This window comes from Sinocyclocheilus anshuiensis, unplaced genomic scaffold (assembly GCF_001515605.1).
Source record: "Sinocyclocheilus anshuiensis isolate Anshui unplaced genomic scaffold, SAMN03320099.WGS_v1.1 scaffold62, whole genome shotgun sequence".
NCBI lineage: Eukaryota > Metazoa > Chordata > Actinopteri > Cypriniformes > Cyprinidae > Sinocyclocheilus > Sinocyclocheilus anshuiensis.
Genome location: NW_015544180.1, coordinates 1,256,597 through 1,275,140, shown reverse-complemented (window position 1 = coordinate 1,275,140; position 18,544 = coordinate 1,256,597). Strand labels below are relative to the sequence as shown.

The following is an 18,544-nucleotide window of genomic DNA, read 5'->3' as shown; positions in this document are numbered from 1 at the left end:
AGCTAGTGAGGCTGGGAAAACTCACATCCAGGACTATCACCATCAGCATTGGCGCCCCCCAGGGTTGCGTTCTCTCCTCACTGTTCTTCTCTCTCTACACGAATGACTGCACTTCAAAGGACCCCTCTGTCAAGCTCCTGAAGTTCGCAGACGACACTACAGTCATCGGCCTCATCAAGGACGAAGACGAGTCTGCTTACAGACAGGAGGTTAAAGAGCTGGCTGTCTGGTGCAGTCACAACAACCTGGAGCTCAACACGCTCAAAACTGTGGAGATGATCGTGGACTTCAGGAGAAAACCCCCTGCACTCTCCCAACTCACCATCATGAACAGCACTTTGGCTGCAGTGGAGTCATTCAGGTTCCTGGGCACCACCATCTCTCAGGACCTGAAGTGGGACACTCACATAGACTCCATTGCAAAAAAGGCCCAGCAGAGGTTGTACTTCCTTCGCCAGCTGAGGAAATTCAACCTGCCACAGGAGCTGCTGAAACAGTTCTACTCTTCCATCGTTGAGTCTGTCCTGTGTTCATCCATAACTGTCTGGTTTGGTTCAGCTACCAAATCAGACATCAAGAGACTACAACGGACAGTCAGGACTGCTGAGAGGATTATTGGTGCCCCTCTGCCCAGCCTCCAAGATCTTTACATCTCCAGAGTGAGGAAAAGGGCTAAAAAAATCACCTTGGACCCCTCACACCCAGCCCACTCAATCTTCGAACTGTTGCCTTCTGGTCGGCGCTACAGAGCACTGACCACCAGAGCAGCCAGGCACAAGAACAGTTTTTTCCCGCAGGCTATATTCAGCCTGAACAATTCATCTTTCATAATTATACATCGTCCATCACAACTAACATAGTTATCTGACATATTTATATTAAACTGTAAATAACATATCTGCACACTAATAGCATGTCTGTACATTTATCTAAACAATTCAATTTTTTCCTATACTTCTATTTCTGTATATAGTACATTATTTATTTATTTATTTATTTTTATATTAATGTTATATTGCATCCCTACTGTGTTATTCCTATGTATGTCTGCGCTATCATGTATGTTTGCACTGTGTTTGTACGTTCTTCTACACTGGAAGCTCCTGTCGTCAAGTCAAATTCCTTGTGTGTGTAAACATACTTGGTAATAAAGCTCTTCTGATTCTGATTCTGATTCTGACAGAAGTGTCAACAGCTATCATTCACGTCTTTCAAAATAAAAGTCTCATATCAGAAAAAAACCTTTAGAATTACGTTTTTTGATGTTGATGTTGTTTCTTTGACTGTACACTCGGTGACCCACTCAGAACAGTCTTGCGACCCACTAGTTGAGGAACTGCTGTAGAGATGAATGTAAATATCATGATATATAATTATAGTAGAAAAGTGCGAACAAACATAGCATTAGACAAACTAATGTTAAAAAGTTGAGGGTCATGAGTCAAACTAAATCAAACATTAATCACCATAATAGTGACTGTGAAACTGAAATAGTTGAAACAAAACTATTGTCCTCTATAAAACATCAACATTTAAACCTCTGGATTTCTCAATAAGAACTTATGTAGACGTCTGACAGAAATAAAGTCAAACTGGTTAGTAAAAAGTGGAGCTGGCAATTCTGTTTGTGGAGCTGATTAATCATCCTCTGCTGAGATCTAATGCATTTTATGTATAGCTACTTCTTGTAGTTGTTGTGTTTCTACGCATCTCTTTTTCTTCTGTTCTTGTTATTCCTTTTTCCTTCAGTGATTCTGCTTGTTAACAGCAGGTGTTCATCACTAATGCTCTGTCGTCACTCGATTAATCATTTAATTGTCTCATTAACACTGAGGATTTTGCAGTGTATGTTGCTATAACATTTAACATTAATAAAAATTAAGCTGAAAGAATGCTTCAAGAACATCATACTAACCTTATAAACAAACAAACAAACAAACAAAAAATATTCCACTAACATCAAATGTTCCACTGCACATCTACGTGTTCAGATGCATATGCTGACTAATAATTGTCCTCTTTCCTGTAAACCATGCTCAAGTTGAACGTGAAATCCTGTAAATACAAGCCACGATTGACATTTGTTATACTCTGTACCTTGTAAACATGCAATAAAGTCAATACTTTCAACCTTTAGTGATCAAGTGTTTTATAAGCTGTACTTCAAACCTTGAAACTTTCAAATCTCTTGACTTAAAATTCAATTGACCTAATATGTTTATAAAATGTCAAAATCCTTTTTAATTTGTGAATGTTTCAACTTACACCGTCAAATTGTATAAATGTTAAGACAAAACATTCTTAAAGTAATGTCTTTGAAACATTATTATAACTTGGATAATATTTGATATAAGTTCTCAGAATGTTGAGGAAATGTATAGAGCAAAATTCTCAAAATGTCCTTATGTTATTTGTACTTGAACTTTCTCATAATTTTGAGAAAATGTTCTGAGATCAACATTCTCTAAACGTCCTTGTGATGTTATTTGTACTTGATGAACATTCTGAGAAATGTGTTTTGTAACCTTTAACTAACATTATAATCACAACAAGGAAACTGGATATTTTAATGTAAAAAATAAAAACCTTCAAATAACATTATATTTTGTGTATAGAATTTATAGTGTATTTAAAGTCACTCTCAGGAATTATTTTTTAGTGGAAGGACAGCATTTATTGAACTTACTTCTAAAAAGTAGCATATCAATACATACATTTTTGGGGTTAATATTTGTATTGTTTGGTAACTGTTTTATAAAAGCAATAAGGTACTCCAGGTGTGCTGTATTGTGAGTAAATCATGGCTGAAGGAGTTGCAGTGACTCCACTTCCCTGTTAGCTGGGATACAGGGGACAAAGCGAGGTGTTTCCTGAAAGGCAGTTCATGCGTGCATGGTTGTAAGTTTAATCAGCTCAAAAATTATGAGCTAATTTACTTGCTAAATTTAAGTCAATCCTTACACAAGCAAACTCAACTAATTACATTTTGCAGTGTGAATGATAAAGTTAGCGGAAGTATGATTAAATTATCACAGCCAAAGATCAATGACCAAGCCTAAGTTCTGCCTGTATATATGCACGTTCCTAACAAATCAATTACAGTAATTGCGGTAAAATAACTGTATGAAAACAGTGATATTGACATAACTTATCTAGTGTCCATGACCTGTAAATCTGTAACACAGTCTGCATGGTTATTTATTGCCTAGATGGTCTTTATATTGGTGCTTTGCATGGATGCTGCACATAGCTGATGAGTTTGCAGCCAAAATGAAGATATCAGTCATACTCCTTTACTTCTTTTTGACATTATGTCCTCTCTCTGAGGGGTTGCCCCTCAACTGTTCTTCTCCATTTCTGAGTGAGAGTGCACACCTGGGATCAGGGAAACTATGCGCAACATTGCAACCATTGCAAACCACCGAATTCTAACGATGGCGCCGACGGTGATGGCTGCCTCCGTGGCGTGCTCCACAGTTGTTTTTATGTTTTTGTTAGTTTGTCCTGTCTTTAGTTATATCCCTGCAATCAGTTTCACCAGAGACGAATTGCTGGACATTCGGCAGTACACACCACCCGATATTTCACCGGTTTTCGACTATTCTGATGTTTTGCTGGACATTGTAGTCGGGGGAGCTGTGGCGCTGATCAAGCGCTTCAGGACGCGCAGACGGGGGAAGCGAGCCGGCGCGCTCGTCAAGCTCAGACAGCGCGGATTCAGAACGCCGTTGCCGAGCATCCATCTGGTGAACCTTCACTCTCTACCCCACAGGTTCAGCTCAGCTACCAAATCTGACCTCAGAAGACTACAGAGGGTAGTCCGGACTGCTGAGCGAATCATTGGTACATCCCTCCCTTCTCTTCAAGAATTGTACTCATCCAGAGTGAGCAAAAGGGCTGGCAAAATCACTCTGGACCCCACACATCCAGCACACTCCCTCTTTGAACTGTTGCCATCTGGTCGACGCTACAGAGCACTGAGCAGCAGAACGACCAGACACAGGAACAGTTTCTTCCCTCGGAGGCAATAAAGCTCATTCTGATTCTGATTCTGATTCTGATTCTGAACTGCAGAGCAAGTTGTCCTGCCCCAGTGTAAGCCTGTCAGTAAGTGAAAATGTGCAACTAAATCCTGAGAAATGGCATCTGGAGAGTCTGTCACTGAAGGTGAGCTTTTAAGATGCATGTTTACTACGTAGTTTTCTATATGGAAAGTAGCATTACATCCCTTTCTGTCTACTCATACATAATATATATATTTTTTTTTTATTTACACTGTAAAACAAAAATTATAAAAAAAAATAAAAATAAAAAATATATATGATAATTTAGTGTTTTTCTCAAAATGGGAAATTTAAGGTGCATTTAATTATTACAGTGGTGGTGTGGTCATTTTTTCAGCAAAGCCCTGCCAAAGAGACATTTTGAATAAAGCATGTTTTAATGGTTTTAGAAATGTTCGCCAGACCCTTTTAGAGATTGTTTGGCCACTGTAATTGTGCTAGATATAGACAAGTCAAACAATAGCCTAGGGCCTCTGCACTGTTGAGGGCATCATATTAACAAACTGATCAAGAGGGGAGGCTTAACCTCTGATATACTTTTGTTATGTATCTTTACCTCAGTTAACTATGGTCTCATGCAATTGTAAAATTAAATCTTACTACTTCTTTTCAGGTGGAAAAAAACTGCAGTTTTATGGTGTTGAAACAAGACAAAGAAAGCCAGCATTTTCCTGGAGGATTCTATTCAAACATTACTATAAACTCCATCAATACACAGTCAGAATTTTTGTGTTTGCACAAATTTGCACATCAGATACAGACGTGCTCCTCCATCATTTAAGGATTTTGTGATGAAACATTTAGTGAAAAATCCTGCACATCCATCTGATAACAACTTTTGGCAGAAAGCGTGGGATTCTGCAGTGGATTATAGACGGAATGTAAAAAATAGCAGATATATACCAAAGATACAATCCTTCATGGAAAAGAAAACTTTTTAATGGAAAAAATTTAAAGAAAATGTTCACACGTGCATTTCCAATTAAAGCTTCTAAAGAAAGAACTTTATTCAGAAGCACAGGCAAAATGGATATTTATGATGTTACTCAAGATAAATTGAATAAACTAACAGTCCAGAAAAGAAATGATTATGTTGTGGTTGATCTTGACAAAAATAACAAGCCAGTTCATTTTGAACCAGTTAAAAAAGATATTGCTAAACAGTTAGAACAAGTGAAAGAAGAGGCAGCCATCGAAGAAGAGGCGGCCAACGGAGAAGAGGCGGCCAACGGAGAAGAGGCGGCCATCGAAGAAGAGGCAACAATTGGAGAAGAGGCTGCCATCGCAGGAGAGACAGCAATTGGAGAAGTGGCATCCATCGGAGAAGTGGCATCCTTAGGAGAAGGTGTCTTCGCTTTTCTCGAATATTTGGCTCCTTTTCTTTTATTATAAGCCATAAATTAAATAATGTTTTGAGGGTTGTACTTTAATAACTACTGTATAAACCTTGATATATCCCAGTATGCTAGAAAGTTTATGAACAAATTTCATTCAAAAAATGAACAGTAAGTTAATTTCTCTAGTAGTGCTAATTATAAATGCATTTCAATTGTATCTTTGAATGTAACCATAAAACTACACATGTAAAATGTTGAGAACTTAATAAAAATCAAATGCACCCAAAAGTTTTTTTTTTCTTCTGCATTTTCCTATTAAACTATTTACAGTTTCATACAATCATTGCACGGAAATAATTCGTTTTGCACATAACACAAATACATCAGTTTGGAAAAAAATAAAAGTCAAATCATTAATATGCATCACAGAAGCAAACATGTTACAATAAAATACATTTGCACCATAAAAATGAATGCATCTAGAGCTGACTTTCTGACATACTCCTCGCGCTTGAGTCTATTGACAATAGGACAAATGGAAGAATACGTTTTGACACGTCTGGTTTAAACCGCTTTTGTGTCTCAGTACAGACTTGAGAAGGACCCCAGAGTCAGGATCAAGTGAGTGGTCTATTTTAATGGCGCCCCAGATCACATCGGAGGTTTATTTGTTTGTTCAGAGCATTTTGTTTTATAATTGAGGCACAGTAATAAAGAGTCCACAGAGAAACATTTGTTGAAAGGTGAAGCAGCTAGTTGTATAGATCTGACAGCTGCATCACAGACCATAAGTAAATGATTTAATAATGCTTGCTTTGTAAATTATAAAGTTCCCTTTCGAGTGTACACTCTACATTGTGAAGCATTCGCAGTGGGAACTCCACTTCTCAGAAAATCCTGAAACCTTATAGGATAACACCAGCACAATAAACTGGCCAGTTGTTGCTAATTAAGCAAATCGCATGCAAATACCGACAAGCCTGCAGGCCGTATATGATGTAACGAGAGCAAGACTTGCTTGCTGCCTCGAAGAGGAAGTTTACATTCTTCCCGGATGTCCACGAGCAGGTGGTGAAGTCGTGGTTTGCACCCCAGCACCCCCGCGGCTATGTGCGCATGCCCCCCATCGCCGCACATCTGTGCCCTTCCTCGGCCACTACAAGAGGTGCAAAAAGTATCTGCTACTATTTGCAGTAAGTACAAATAGCATCTAATTACTATTTACACAGTGCATAGAAGATACTGCTGTTTCCAGTGCAAATAGCATCTATCGCATACAGTGCAAATACCTCTGCCATAAAAAATAAAAAAAATCAATGTCATGGCCCCTTTAAATATCGCTTTTCCAAAATGTATTTATTCAGATTGCTTAGACAATGATGACAGTGATGCTTTATCAACTTCATCTCTGCTAAACAAAGACAAGCATTATTTTGTTTTCTTTCGGTTGTGTTTTCATTCTCTGACATGTTTGTGTTTTTGGGTGTGGATGGAGGAGATGATTGTTAGTTTTCCTCGTCTCCACCCTTTCCACAGCCCAACTATTGTTTTACAGAGACTTTAGAGATGACTGTGCACTTGTGAATTTACATTATTTATGTTATGAAAGACATATCTTGATATGAAGGATTATACGTGCAGAAAAAGACAGATTGTTGTGCATTAATCCAAATGAAACAAAGGAAAGCGCCTTCTTAGACATTTTTGGCACAATAATGTTGATGGACTTGATTATCTTGTGTGTCCCGCCTGCTTTAGATCCCGCCCATGATGAGCCTTGAATCTCCATACAGAATTTCACACACACACACACACACACACACACACACACACACACACACACACACACACACACACATATATATTTTTTTTCAGAATTAAATTGAAGGAAATTAAGCTTGTTTTAGGAACATTAAGCAGTTTAGATGTGATTTTTACTGTATTATAGTAACTAAATACAATGATGTTTTTTTCTTGCATTATAAATTCCTTGCAATTGTTAAAATAGTTAACTAAAACTAAAACCACGAAGAACAATTTCACTGCTTGAAATACAAAATCTGAAACTAAAACTAAAATGAAAATTAATAGTTATAACTAGAACTAAAACATATTTGTTTCCATTTTCGTTACTTAAAAACACTTCCAATAAAATATAAAAAACCTTAAACTTTCATTACAATAGGTGCCATTTCTCATTTTCACATTATGTAGTAAAAGTACAATAAAAAAGACATTTAAAGAAAAAACTTCTACTAAAACTACAATGAAAACAGAAACTTATCAAATATAAAAATAACAGTTCAAAACAGATTAAAACTACAATAGTATCTACAGGTCTGACGTAATGGTGCTCAGAGGAAGCTGGTAGTAAAGCGCTGCAGTAACCTCAGCACACGCGTGTCCTGGTATCTCATTTCTTCTGCTGCTCTGTGATTATCTCCGTATGGTCAGGAATGAGCCACGCTGATAACAGCAGTCCTGCGGAAACACGCAGACGGATCACAGTGACTGCAAACATGTCAAGCTGCTCAGAAAAATCCCTCCTGCCTCTGGGCAAACACTGTTGCTTTACACTGTCAGCTGTCAAAATAATTGGTCACGTCACCAGTGAGATTTCAATGAAACTAAAATAACACTGGTGTTGTTTTTATTAATATTCTGAATAGTTTTTATTTTTATATATTCTATTATGTTTTCGTTTAAATTTTTGTTAAAGTCTCGGTCATTTTGTTGTTTTTGTCATTAATTAATGAATGAAATAAAATGTAATAATGTCTTTATAGTTTTTTTTCAGTTTGAGTTATACTAGCTGAAATAACAGTTTAGTTTTAGTAGGGCTGCATTTCCCAAAAGCATCGTAAGCCTAAGTACATCATAAACCCATTGTCACCAATGGAGCTACGATCATCTTAGGCTCACAATGCTTTTGGGAAATGCAGCCCAGGTATAGCTACTGGAGTTATGGTTTGAGTGAAGCTGAAGTCGGTGTGAGGTTCAGGGACGGCCGTGTGCCCAGAGAGACCACAGTAGAGTCTGTTTCAGGAAGACGCCTCTTGAAATTCTGGGAAAATTAAAGGGTTTCTTGAAATGTCTAAACCTGCATAATTAAATGGCCTCTCAGATGTTCACGACTGTGGAGGAGATCAGACAAAAGGCAGATAGCAAACACTGAATGTGAGAGCTGCAGTACATATTACTGTCAAGTAGCATCAATTGGGTCTTCTATGTCAGATCGGGAAAAAAATAACAAAACAAAAAACAATGCATTTGATGCTGAAAAAAAAACGAATCCAATGAAAAGGTAAAAAAACTTGAGAAGCAAAATCTTCACGAGATATTAAGACTTGTTTTTAGACTGTATCTTTAATATGAGCGCATTTTGTATTACTGTTTTAAGTATAAAAATACAATATACACTCATATTAAAGACGTTTATCTTGCTTTAAGGATATTTATATGTTTTATGTGGAAATGACGTATTAAAAGCTCATTGTGAAGTCATTTTTGCATTGTACAGACTGAAATAATGATACATTAAAAGATGTGATATATTCAGGGGTGTAGCAACCACTACAATATAGCAAACATTTTTAAAAATTAAAGTTCACCACCTTCACTTTTTGAGATTATCACTTGTTTTAAAGAGCAGGTCATATGGGTTTTCGAAAAAAATATATATCTTTTGCAGTTTGTAAGGTAGCTTCAATGTAAACAGTCTGCAAAGTTGTTAATCAAAAAAAGTGCATGATAAATAAAGATATTGTCTCTCAAAAGAAAGAGTCGACTCAGAATCGCCTTAACGAGTCGTTATATTTTCAAATCTTCTGCCTGTTACCGATCTACGTCACTGGGTAACACATTAGCATAATCCCCGCCTGCCCACGAAATACCAACACTCTCTGTGTCCAGAAAATGCTGTGTTCCACGATATCACAGCAATACAATTCGAACCTTTTGTTGTGCTCGTCATTTTACCGAGGACTGCTTCTCTAATCTTGCCTTTTATCTTCAAATCTTCATTTGGACCAATAAGCGTCTCCGAACCACAACCTGTAAGTACAAAGTACTAACTGTTTTTTTTTTTTACTTTGTGCTACGTTATCGCCCTTTTTCGTTACCTCAGCCGCCCCCTCATCAGTGCTGCGCTGGCGCCGGCTGGTGCACATGTGATACAGCTGTTCTGCATTATAATTAAAGGTTAAGACACGGAGCGTCTTTTGTCTGTCGTTCTTCAGACATTACAGTAGACATATTTTGGCTTTCAAACTGTATTGTTTCATCAGCACTCAGCTAACATATCCACCATTATTGTTTTAAGTGTTCACAGTTTAGCAGCTAAACTTTAGCTGTGGGCACGATTCGCTTGCATAAGTGTTAAACAAAATGTTTTTATGTCATTATTTTAAGAACTGATTGGAGCACTATATCATTGTTTTATGTAAAGGTGCATGCTAGGGTTGCTAAAATCATTAAAGAGCAGGTCATATGGGTTTTTGAAAAATATCTCTTTTGCAGTTTATAACGTAACTATCCTTAAATTAAAACAATCTGCAAAGTTGTTAATCAAAAAAGTGCGTGATAAATAAAGATATTGTCTCTCAAAAGAAAGAGTCGACTCAGAATCGCCTTAACCAGTCGTTATATTTTCGAATCTTCTGCCTGTTACTGATCTACGTCACTGGGTAACACATTAGCATAATCCCCGCCTGCCCACAAAATATGAACACTCGCTGTGTCGAGAAGATGCTATGTTCCCCGATACCACAGCAATACAATTCGAACCTTTTGTTGTGCTCGTCATTTTACCGAGGACTGCTTCTCTAATCTTGCCTTTTATCTTCAAATCTTCATTTGGACCAATAAGCGTCTCCGAACCACAACCTGTAAGTACAAAGTACTAACTGTTTTTTTTTTTTACTCTGTGCTACGTTATCGCCCTTTTTCGTTACCTCAGCCGCCCCCTCATCAGTGCTGCGCTGGCGCCGGCTGGTGCACATGTGATACAGCTGTTCTGCATTATAATTAAAGGTTAAGACACGGAGCGTCTTTTGTCTGTCGTTCTTCAGACATTACAGTAGACATATTTTGGCTTTCAAACTGTATTGTTTCATCAGCACTCAAAATGAACTTTTCCATGACATTCTAATTTATTGAGATGCACCTGTATGTCTTTTTTTATTTAACCATAATCATGATATTCGGCTATAATGTGAGAACGTAATGATTACGAAAACGATTATTTCTTTTTGATAATTATTTTATTTCAGTTAGTTTTTCAATAAATGTTGTTAGTTTAGTTTCGTTTTAGTTTTTCAAATATTTTGACGTTTTCATTTTATTTCAGTTTACGACATTGTTTTTTCATCAATCGTTTTAGTCTTAGTTTTAGTTTTCGTTTACGAAAATAACCTTGGCCCAATCATGTTTCGAGGGTGGTCCCCCTTTAAAAATCGTGTTCTGGGGTGTAAAATACACGCTTTCAGTCGGGGTTCCCCTGGTAAATTCGCATTCCAGTGCTTAAATATGACATTATTGGGGTCGCAACAACCCGCGACATCAAAAACAACCACGGACTTGGCAACACAGATGGTAGTGCTCGCTAACTTGCTCAAGCGCTCCTCTTTGTGCCAATCACAACAGGCTTGGCCAGCTGACCAATCAGAGCAGAGTAGGTTTATGGAAGGGAGGGGTTTACAGACATTTCACTCAGAACTGAATCGAACGAACCGTTTCAAAATCATGGACACATGACTCTATGTATAAATGTATATTCTGGGAAAATTACAGTGTTTTCAGACCTTAGATGCATTTAAACCTGTTGTAGGGGACTCCAACACAATATTAGGACACTTTAAAAAAACATATGACCTGCTCTTTAAGAATTTTTTGAAGGGGAAAAAAAAAAAAAAACTACACCACCATTCAAAAGTTTGGAGTCATTAAAATTTTTGTTTGTAACAAATGAATATTTTTATTTAACAAGGATACATTAAATTGATCAAAAGAGACCGTAAAGGCTATTTCTATTTTCAAATGCTTTTGAACTTTCTATTTATGAAAGATTTTAACATTGATAATCAAATGTTTCTTGAGCAGCAAATCAGCATATTAGAATGATTTCTGAAGGATCATGTGACACTGAAGACTGGAGTAATGATGCTGAAAATTAAGCTTTGATCTCAGGAATAAATTACATTTTACAATATATTCTCATAGAAAATAGTTATTTCGAATTGTAATAATATATAAAAATTTTGCTGCGGTTTACTGTATTTTTGGTCAAATAAATGCAGCCTTGGTGAGCAGAAGAGACTTCTTTACTGTCGTTCTTACACCCCTGATTATATACACATCCATATTCTGAACTGTAGGTTTGACACAGAACAGACAATGATGAATTTTGTATAAAAAAAAACCTTTACTGTGTTTCAGCATTTCACCTACCAACAAAAACCAGTAAGAAATAATAATAAATAAACAGAGAACTGTTGTGTAGTATAAAAGATACCCACATTCATACTAGAAGGAACAAACAAAAAACCCCTCAGTTATAATACTTATCAGGCAGAAAGAGGACAGCTTTAAAAACAGGCACCTTAAAAGACGTAATCTGAGATTCAGCTATATAACATTTTTGGATAAATTTGTTCTGATCTTATAACTTTCTTCTTCACTAATACTGTACTCAGAATCAACATCAAGAGAACATGAAACCATCCCTGAAGTGGAAACTAAGACGAACGGTCAATCATTTGTTCAGTAACATATTTATGCTTAATATCTACGCTTAACTGAGATTATAAACGTCTCCGATTGAGCAGGTCTTCAGGCATTCATTTTCTCAAAGAACTCCAAAACTGGCCAACTAAAACAGTCAGATTTTGAGTCAAAACAAGTAAAATCCAAAGATGGAGAAGCACCAAACAGTTCCTTTGATTCCTTCGAAACTTCTCCTGATTATCCCAGAGTGGCTGCGGTTCCAGTTGTCGACATTCAATAATTGCGGATGCTAAAAAAACCAACGCTGGTGGGGGACTCTTTTACCGTTACAGTGACCAGGTTTGCAGTGACGTCGGTGACAAACACGTGTTCGATCAGGCTCCGTGTCGGCCTCCAGTCCTGGCCCGCTTGCACCGAGATGGCCAAGTCACGGTTGTCGCTTGGAAATGAGGAATCATGGTCAGAATCTGAGCTGCTTCCCTCTTCACCAGTGCTCAACTCGCTCAGGGTCTTGCTTGGTTTCCCAGCGTCTTTAGACGAGGATCTATCCGGCACTGGTTGATCTCGGCCCTCGGATGTCGGAACCAGAATCTTGTCCGCTCTACCTTGATTCTTCTTCCCGAGTCTTTCGGACAAATCGTCCGCTTTGGATTTATCCCGTTGCGGACTCTTTAGGACTTGTTGATTGGTTGGGAACTTACTTGGGGCATTCGGTGCGGGACTATGCTCGTGTCTTGCGTTAAACACAGAGCTTTTTCTACCAGGGTTGGAGGTACCCTTCAAGTAGGAACCGTCGTTCACAGAGGTCCCATTACCCTGCGCCGTTTTGTTGATGCTCTGTAGGTTGAGAGCTTGAAGGCTGGAGGGAGTTTTAAGAGAGGAAAATGAGCTTGATGGGGATTTCTGGAGAGATCCTGATCTTTGAAGTAGAGTCTGATCCGAGACCTTCAGGACATTCGGAGAGAGTTGTGGACACGTCTGTCCGTTGCTGCTGTGAATATTCAACGCAGCCACCCCTGGAGATTTGCACGTGGGCATATTGGGATCGACTCCTCCGCTGCTCATATCTGAGACCGAGAGCTTGAAATCCGAAGCGGTTTTGGATTGTGGCAGCCGACTTAACGCAGTAGGCGATGAGGCCGATCCGACGGAGCGTCCAAGGGAACTTAAGGAGCTCTTCTGGGTAAAATAACCTCTATTTTGCAGTGCCATCAGCTCCCTTCCAGAGTTTCGGTTCAACCCGGTGTAGGTGAAGCTTGCAGGCATGAGCGGTTTCTTTATGCTCCCTTGGAGCTCAGAGTCTCTGGAAATGGGCTTGAGAATCTTCCGAGGACCTTTGGCCTGACGCTGCGCCTTCAACTCCGGAGGAAGCGCTTTCCTCCCTCGCTTCTTCTTCGGCGGTTCTGGCTTGGCCACCACGATCTGAGCTTTCTTCTGAGGGACCGGGTGGTGCTCTCGTGGACGTGGGCTCGGTTTTGGATTTCTGTCATTGTCGTCTTCATCGTCATCATCATCTGAAGAAGAGGAAGAAGACGAGGAAGATGATGAAGAACCAGAAGATGAGGACGATGAGGAGGAGCTGCTTGATTTGGACACCACTGGAATGGTTTCCTGAGAGATGAACATAGAAAATGGTGAGAACATAATGTGTGGTGCAAACTGCTTTTTTCAGTAGATCTGGAGCATTTTTTGAGGCATACTTACCAATATTTTTCTGGGTCGTCCACGAGGCCGTTTCCCCTTTTTGCTGATCAAGAGTTCCCGCTCCTGCTCCCTAAGAATGGACAAAATGTGGGAAAAATTACAAAAAAAGCAGTGATTAGCAATATATTTTCATTTCAGTTGAGTAGATCATACAGTCTTTGCTATTATTAAGTTGTAATATGTATGACCATTACTTTGGTATTAAAAGCCATTAGTCAAAGAGAATTTTAATTAAATAGCATATTTTATAAACAAGAGTCATTCAAAGTGCTTTACATAAAGAGGATTTAAATAAATAAATAATCATAAATAAAGCCAACAATAAAAAGTAAGACAAAAAAATTAAAATATATTTAAATAAAAAAAAAAAGAACCAAATATTATTTTAACAGTCTTGGAAAAAAACAAGCCAATTTTGAAATTCAGTTCCTGTTTTTATATATTTAAGCCTCCTCACTTCCTGTTCTTTCTCCCCACTTCCTGTCACAACTCTCCATTGTTCTAATTTGGACAAAAAACATCACTTTCTTTGTTTTTGGCAGATGTGTTAGCAAAAAGTGGTGTTTCCTAGGAAAAGCATCATTTGTTCTCCAAACATTAATGATTTCTCAAATAAAGAAATATGTCCTTGACGAACGATAAAACGGGAGAAAAATTCCCATGTACTTACATTGAAGGATGGATTCCGAGCCATATTTAGGCAAATATTCTTCAGAAAATGTAAAAATCTATTTTTTTAACAGGAGCATGTTGGAGTCAACATGTGGTTTCGTTTCTCAAGTGATCCAAGTCACCTTTTCACACCCATCCTTCATAAACTGTGAAACCAAATGTGAAACGCTGACAGAAAACTCTAAAACTAGTTTCCATTGAAAATGTTAATGATGTTTGATTTTCAGTCAGGCTGCAGAGGAACTCGTGAGCCTGGACACGTCTGCAGCCCTTGAATGGCCCTGTGAATGGAGCCCCATTGACGCCCTCCCAAGCGTTGCAGCCCATATTGTTTGCACATGGGGAAGGGGGCGTTGCTCTCACATACAGGCCTGCTCGTCCAATGGGAGAAACCTCTTACCTCTTGTTAAACGCAGCCAATAGTCTCGGGTCAAGAAGGTTTTCCTGAGGTTCCCAACTGTTATGCCTGCAACACAGACACTGGCTTCTTTAGCATGTGAGTAGATGACATAACTTGCTCATGAAATTGTTCATTTAGCATCAAAAAGTTGGCTATTCACAAAGGAAAGTCTATAACTCTTATTATTTCTTTCGAGTTTGACAAGCTTTTAAGTGTGACAAATGATGTTTTTAAAGTACATATAATTCATATAGTCTTGCAATTAATATGAATCATATGCACATAAAAAACTGCATGGATGATAGTCGAAAATACAGCATGTCACACCACAAGACTAAATGAGCATAAAGCATGCAAAACAAGCTATTTGTGTACCACCCCTTAAGTATCATTTGGATAGCAATTTTGCATCTGCTACTGTAAATGTAAACAGAAGGGATGTGGAGTTGAACTGGACTTCAGACGCGGCCTGGTTGGCGTTATATAGCAGAGGAAAAAAAGAGATAAGATGACAGTTTACTTAAAAGGGCACTTCAAAGAGTCTGTAATGTCTGGATTTCATTTAACACACAAAAAAGTAGTGGTCTATCAAAACAGATGTCCTTAACCCGGCATTACTCAAAATCAACATGAACAGCATTCATTTTTCTTTCATAACTACTACTGCTACGTCCCGCGGGAAAATAATGCAAGACAAATCTTGATTTTATCCAACAGGAACTGACATAAACAGTGTGGTTTAATTAATATAGAAGCCTGTTTCCATCACGTAATAAAAAATTAAAAAGGTAATTGCCTTTTTGAGTTGATGTGTCACAATTCAGTTTTTTGTTTCGGCTACAGGATTCTGACTCTTTTACCGAAATTCTAAGAAAAAAAAGTCAGAATGTCAAGATATAACCTTTTTCTTGCAATTGTGACTTTTTCCCTATTCTGTCTTTTTTCTTGGAATTATGAGTTGAATATCTCACACCTTTGTTTATTTTGCTTCTGCCACAGGATGAAAAAAAGAGGTAATTGCGACTTTTTATCTCACAATTCTGACTTTTTTCTTGCAAAACTTCATCTCATAATTTGTACTCCCTTTCTAAGAATTGCAAAGTTTAAATCTTGCAATTGTTTTTTATGAATTGTGAGATAAAATCGTCTCACAATTTTTTATTTTTTACCCTGTGGTGGAAACAGCCTTCCATACATCGATCACAAAAGACCAGGAAAATGTGTTAAGAACCTCACTTACATCCATTCGCAATATTTTAAATGTGCATTACAGAAACAAAAATTTATTAAATATCTTATAGGCTATTATGTTATTATGTATAGGCTAATATATCAAATGTTAAACAACAAGACATCACCTCTCGTCCCTCATTTTACATATCTAGAGCATTTTAGACATTGTCCCTGGGTACTGGTCAGTTTATGATTTTGCTTGAACAAGTAATAATAACCAATAAAAAACAGATGCGAGTTGTAAATAATCAATGAAGCAGATGGAAGCGCGCGCGGTAGGTGTGGCTCGTGTGATTGACAGCTCAAGTGCCCATAGACGGGGCAAAAAGGGGGCGACAATGTAACAGAGAGCAAGAGTGGGGGCATTAAGGGGGGCTGAGGGGCAGCTGGAGTTTTGAATGAAAAAAAAAATTGAAAAACCACGCGCTGCACGTTCTACAAACCGTTTACACTACAAAAGAAAAAAAAATGTTACAAAGTAACAAAAAGCGTTCTAAAACTGATACAGTGTAACTGGCTTTGTAATAACTGACCGAGCATTACGCGATTCCTGAAGCCAATACATGATGTTTATCACCGAAAATGCTAACTAAAATAAAACACTAAAACATTTTTCTGTTTCTTTACGTTAGTTTCTGTCGATTTTATTTCACCAACTGCGATTGGACAGTCGAACAAAAACAACTTGATGAAAAGACACAGCAAAAGTAACTTAGAAGACAAAGAGAAATGCAGAAAAAGCTAATCAAGTGGAGAGCAGTGCAAGAATTCACGCGTGGACGCGAAACTAAACGCGCAACACGCTGTTGATGTTTTTATTGTTTCTCTCTCTCTCTTCCTCGAGAGTCACATTCAAGCACGTTTACTGGCAAAGTACTGCTCTATATGATGCACATATATATCGCCTGTATAGTGTGTGTACACACACACACAACACACAACACACACACACACACAACACACACACACACAACACACACACACACACACAGACACACTCAACACACACACACACACACACACACACACACACACACACACACACTAAAGGCTGTATATGTATCAGTTCTCACTTACTTGGACGACCATCCTCTCCACTTGACCAGATACTCCAGTTTGCCCTGTGGAAATCAAACACGCGTTGAGGATCGCGCACGCATTCGGGTTCACGTGTGTGTGTGTGTTTGTTTGTTACCTTCCTCAGGCGTTTGTTGAGGATACACTCGGCATCAAAGACCTGCTCTCCCACGGCGCTCAGCTCCTCCATGACTCTTCTCATCTCATCTCATTCTCATCTCGTTCTCTGTGAACGGGAACGCGGAGCAGGACAGAAGGGGGCGGATACACAAACGCGCAGCGCGCGCACTGGCCCTCGGAGGACACCGTCCACGTGACGTCACACATATTTTAAGCCCGTGAACTTTTGGCGAACAGCACATTGATGTGAAATGATATATAGTAATCTGAATCTGTTGTACGCGTATTCTTTTGATAGACTGCACAAATATAAATGGTTTCACAGAATTTACAAACATAAGTAAAAGTAAACTGATTATATATTTAGACGTATTCTTTATAATTCAGTTACAATTATGTAACCTTTTAATATTCATGTAACTTTTTTAATATTCATATTAACATTAAATTGTGATTTTTATTTATATAGTTTATATGAAATTAATTGTCTATTATTATATTGTAGTATGAGGTTTGTTAGTTTTTTATTTAATTTCAATGTGTTCACTGCCGTTCAAAAGTTTGGGATCAGTAAGAATTCTCATGTTTTTTTTTAAGAAGTTTCTTGTCAATGCTGAATTTATTTGATCAAAAACACTGTAAAAACAGCAATATTATGAAATATTATTGCCATTTAAAATAACTGTTTTCTATTTTAATACACTTTAAAATATAATGTATTCCTGTGATGTAAAGCTGTATTTTCAGCATCATTACTCCAGTCTTCAGTGTCACGTGATCCTTCAGAAATCATTCTAATATGCTGATTTATTCTGTGTTCGAAACTTCTTTATTTTTGAACCTGTGATACTTTTTTCAAGATTCTTTGATTAATAAAAAGTAAAAAAAAAAAGAACAACATTTACTTAAAATAGAAATCTTTTCTAACAATATACACCGCCGTTCAAAAGCTTTGGGTCAGCAGATGTATTTTCTTTCTATTTTTGAAAGAAATGTATTCAGCAACGATGTGTTAAATTGATAAAAGGTGAGAGTAAAGACTTATATTGTTAGAAAAGCTTTCTAATTTTGAATAAATGCTGTTCTTTTTAACTTTTTATTCATCAAAGAATCCTGAAAAAAAGTATCACAGGTTCCAAAACAGCCTTGATGAGCATAAGAGACTTCTTTAAAAAGTCATAAAAATCTTACTGATCCCAAACTTTTGAACCGCA

At 37.7% G+C, this 18,544-nt stretch overlaps 1 protein-coding gene across 1 annotated transcript; it reads right to left on the bottom strand.

Moving 5' to 3' along the window:
* Window positions 1-11,666: 11,666 nt before the first annotated feature.
* On the bottom strand, window positions 11,667-17,487 carry LOC107696361 (chromobox protein homolog 2-like). The gene is made up of 5 exons (XM_016496659.1): window positions 17,329-17,487; window positions 17,211-17,254; window positions 14,901-14,966; window positions 13,829-13,898; window positions 11,667-13,735 (listed from the first exon to the last, which is right to left on the bottom strand). Exons 1-5 carry the CDS (start codon window positions 17,410-17,412, stop codon window positions 12,398-12,400), a joined length of 1,602 nt encoding a protein of 533 aa, XP_016352145.1. The 5' UTR covers window positions 17,413-17,487; the 3' UTR covers window positions 11,667-12,397.
* Window positions 17,488-18,544: the final 1,057 nt, after the last annotated feature.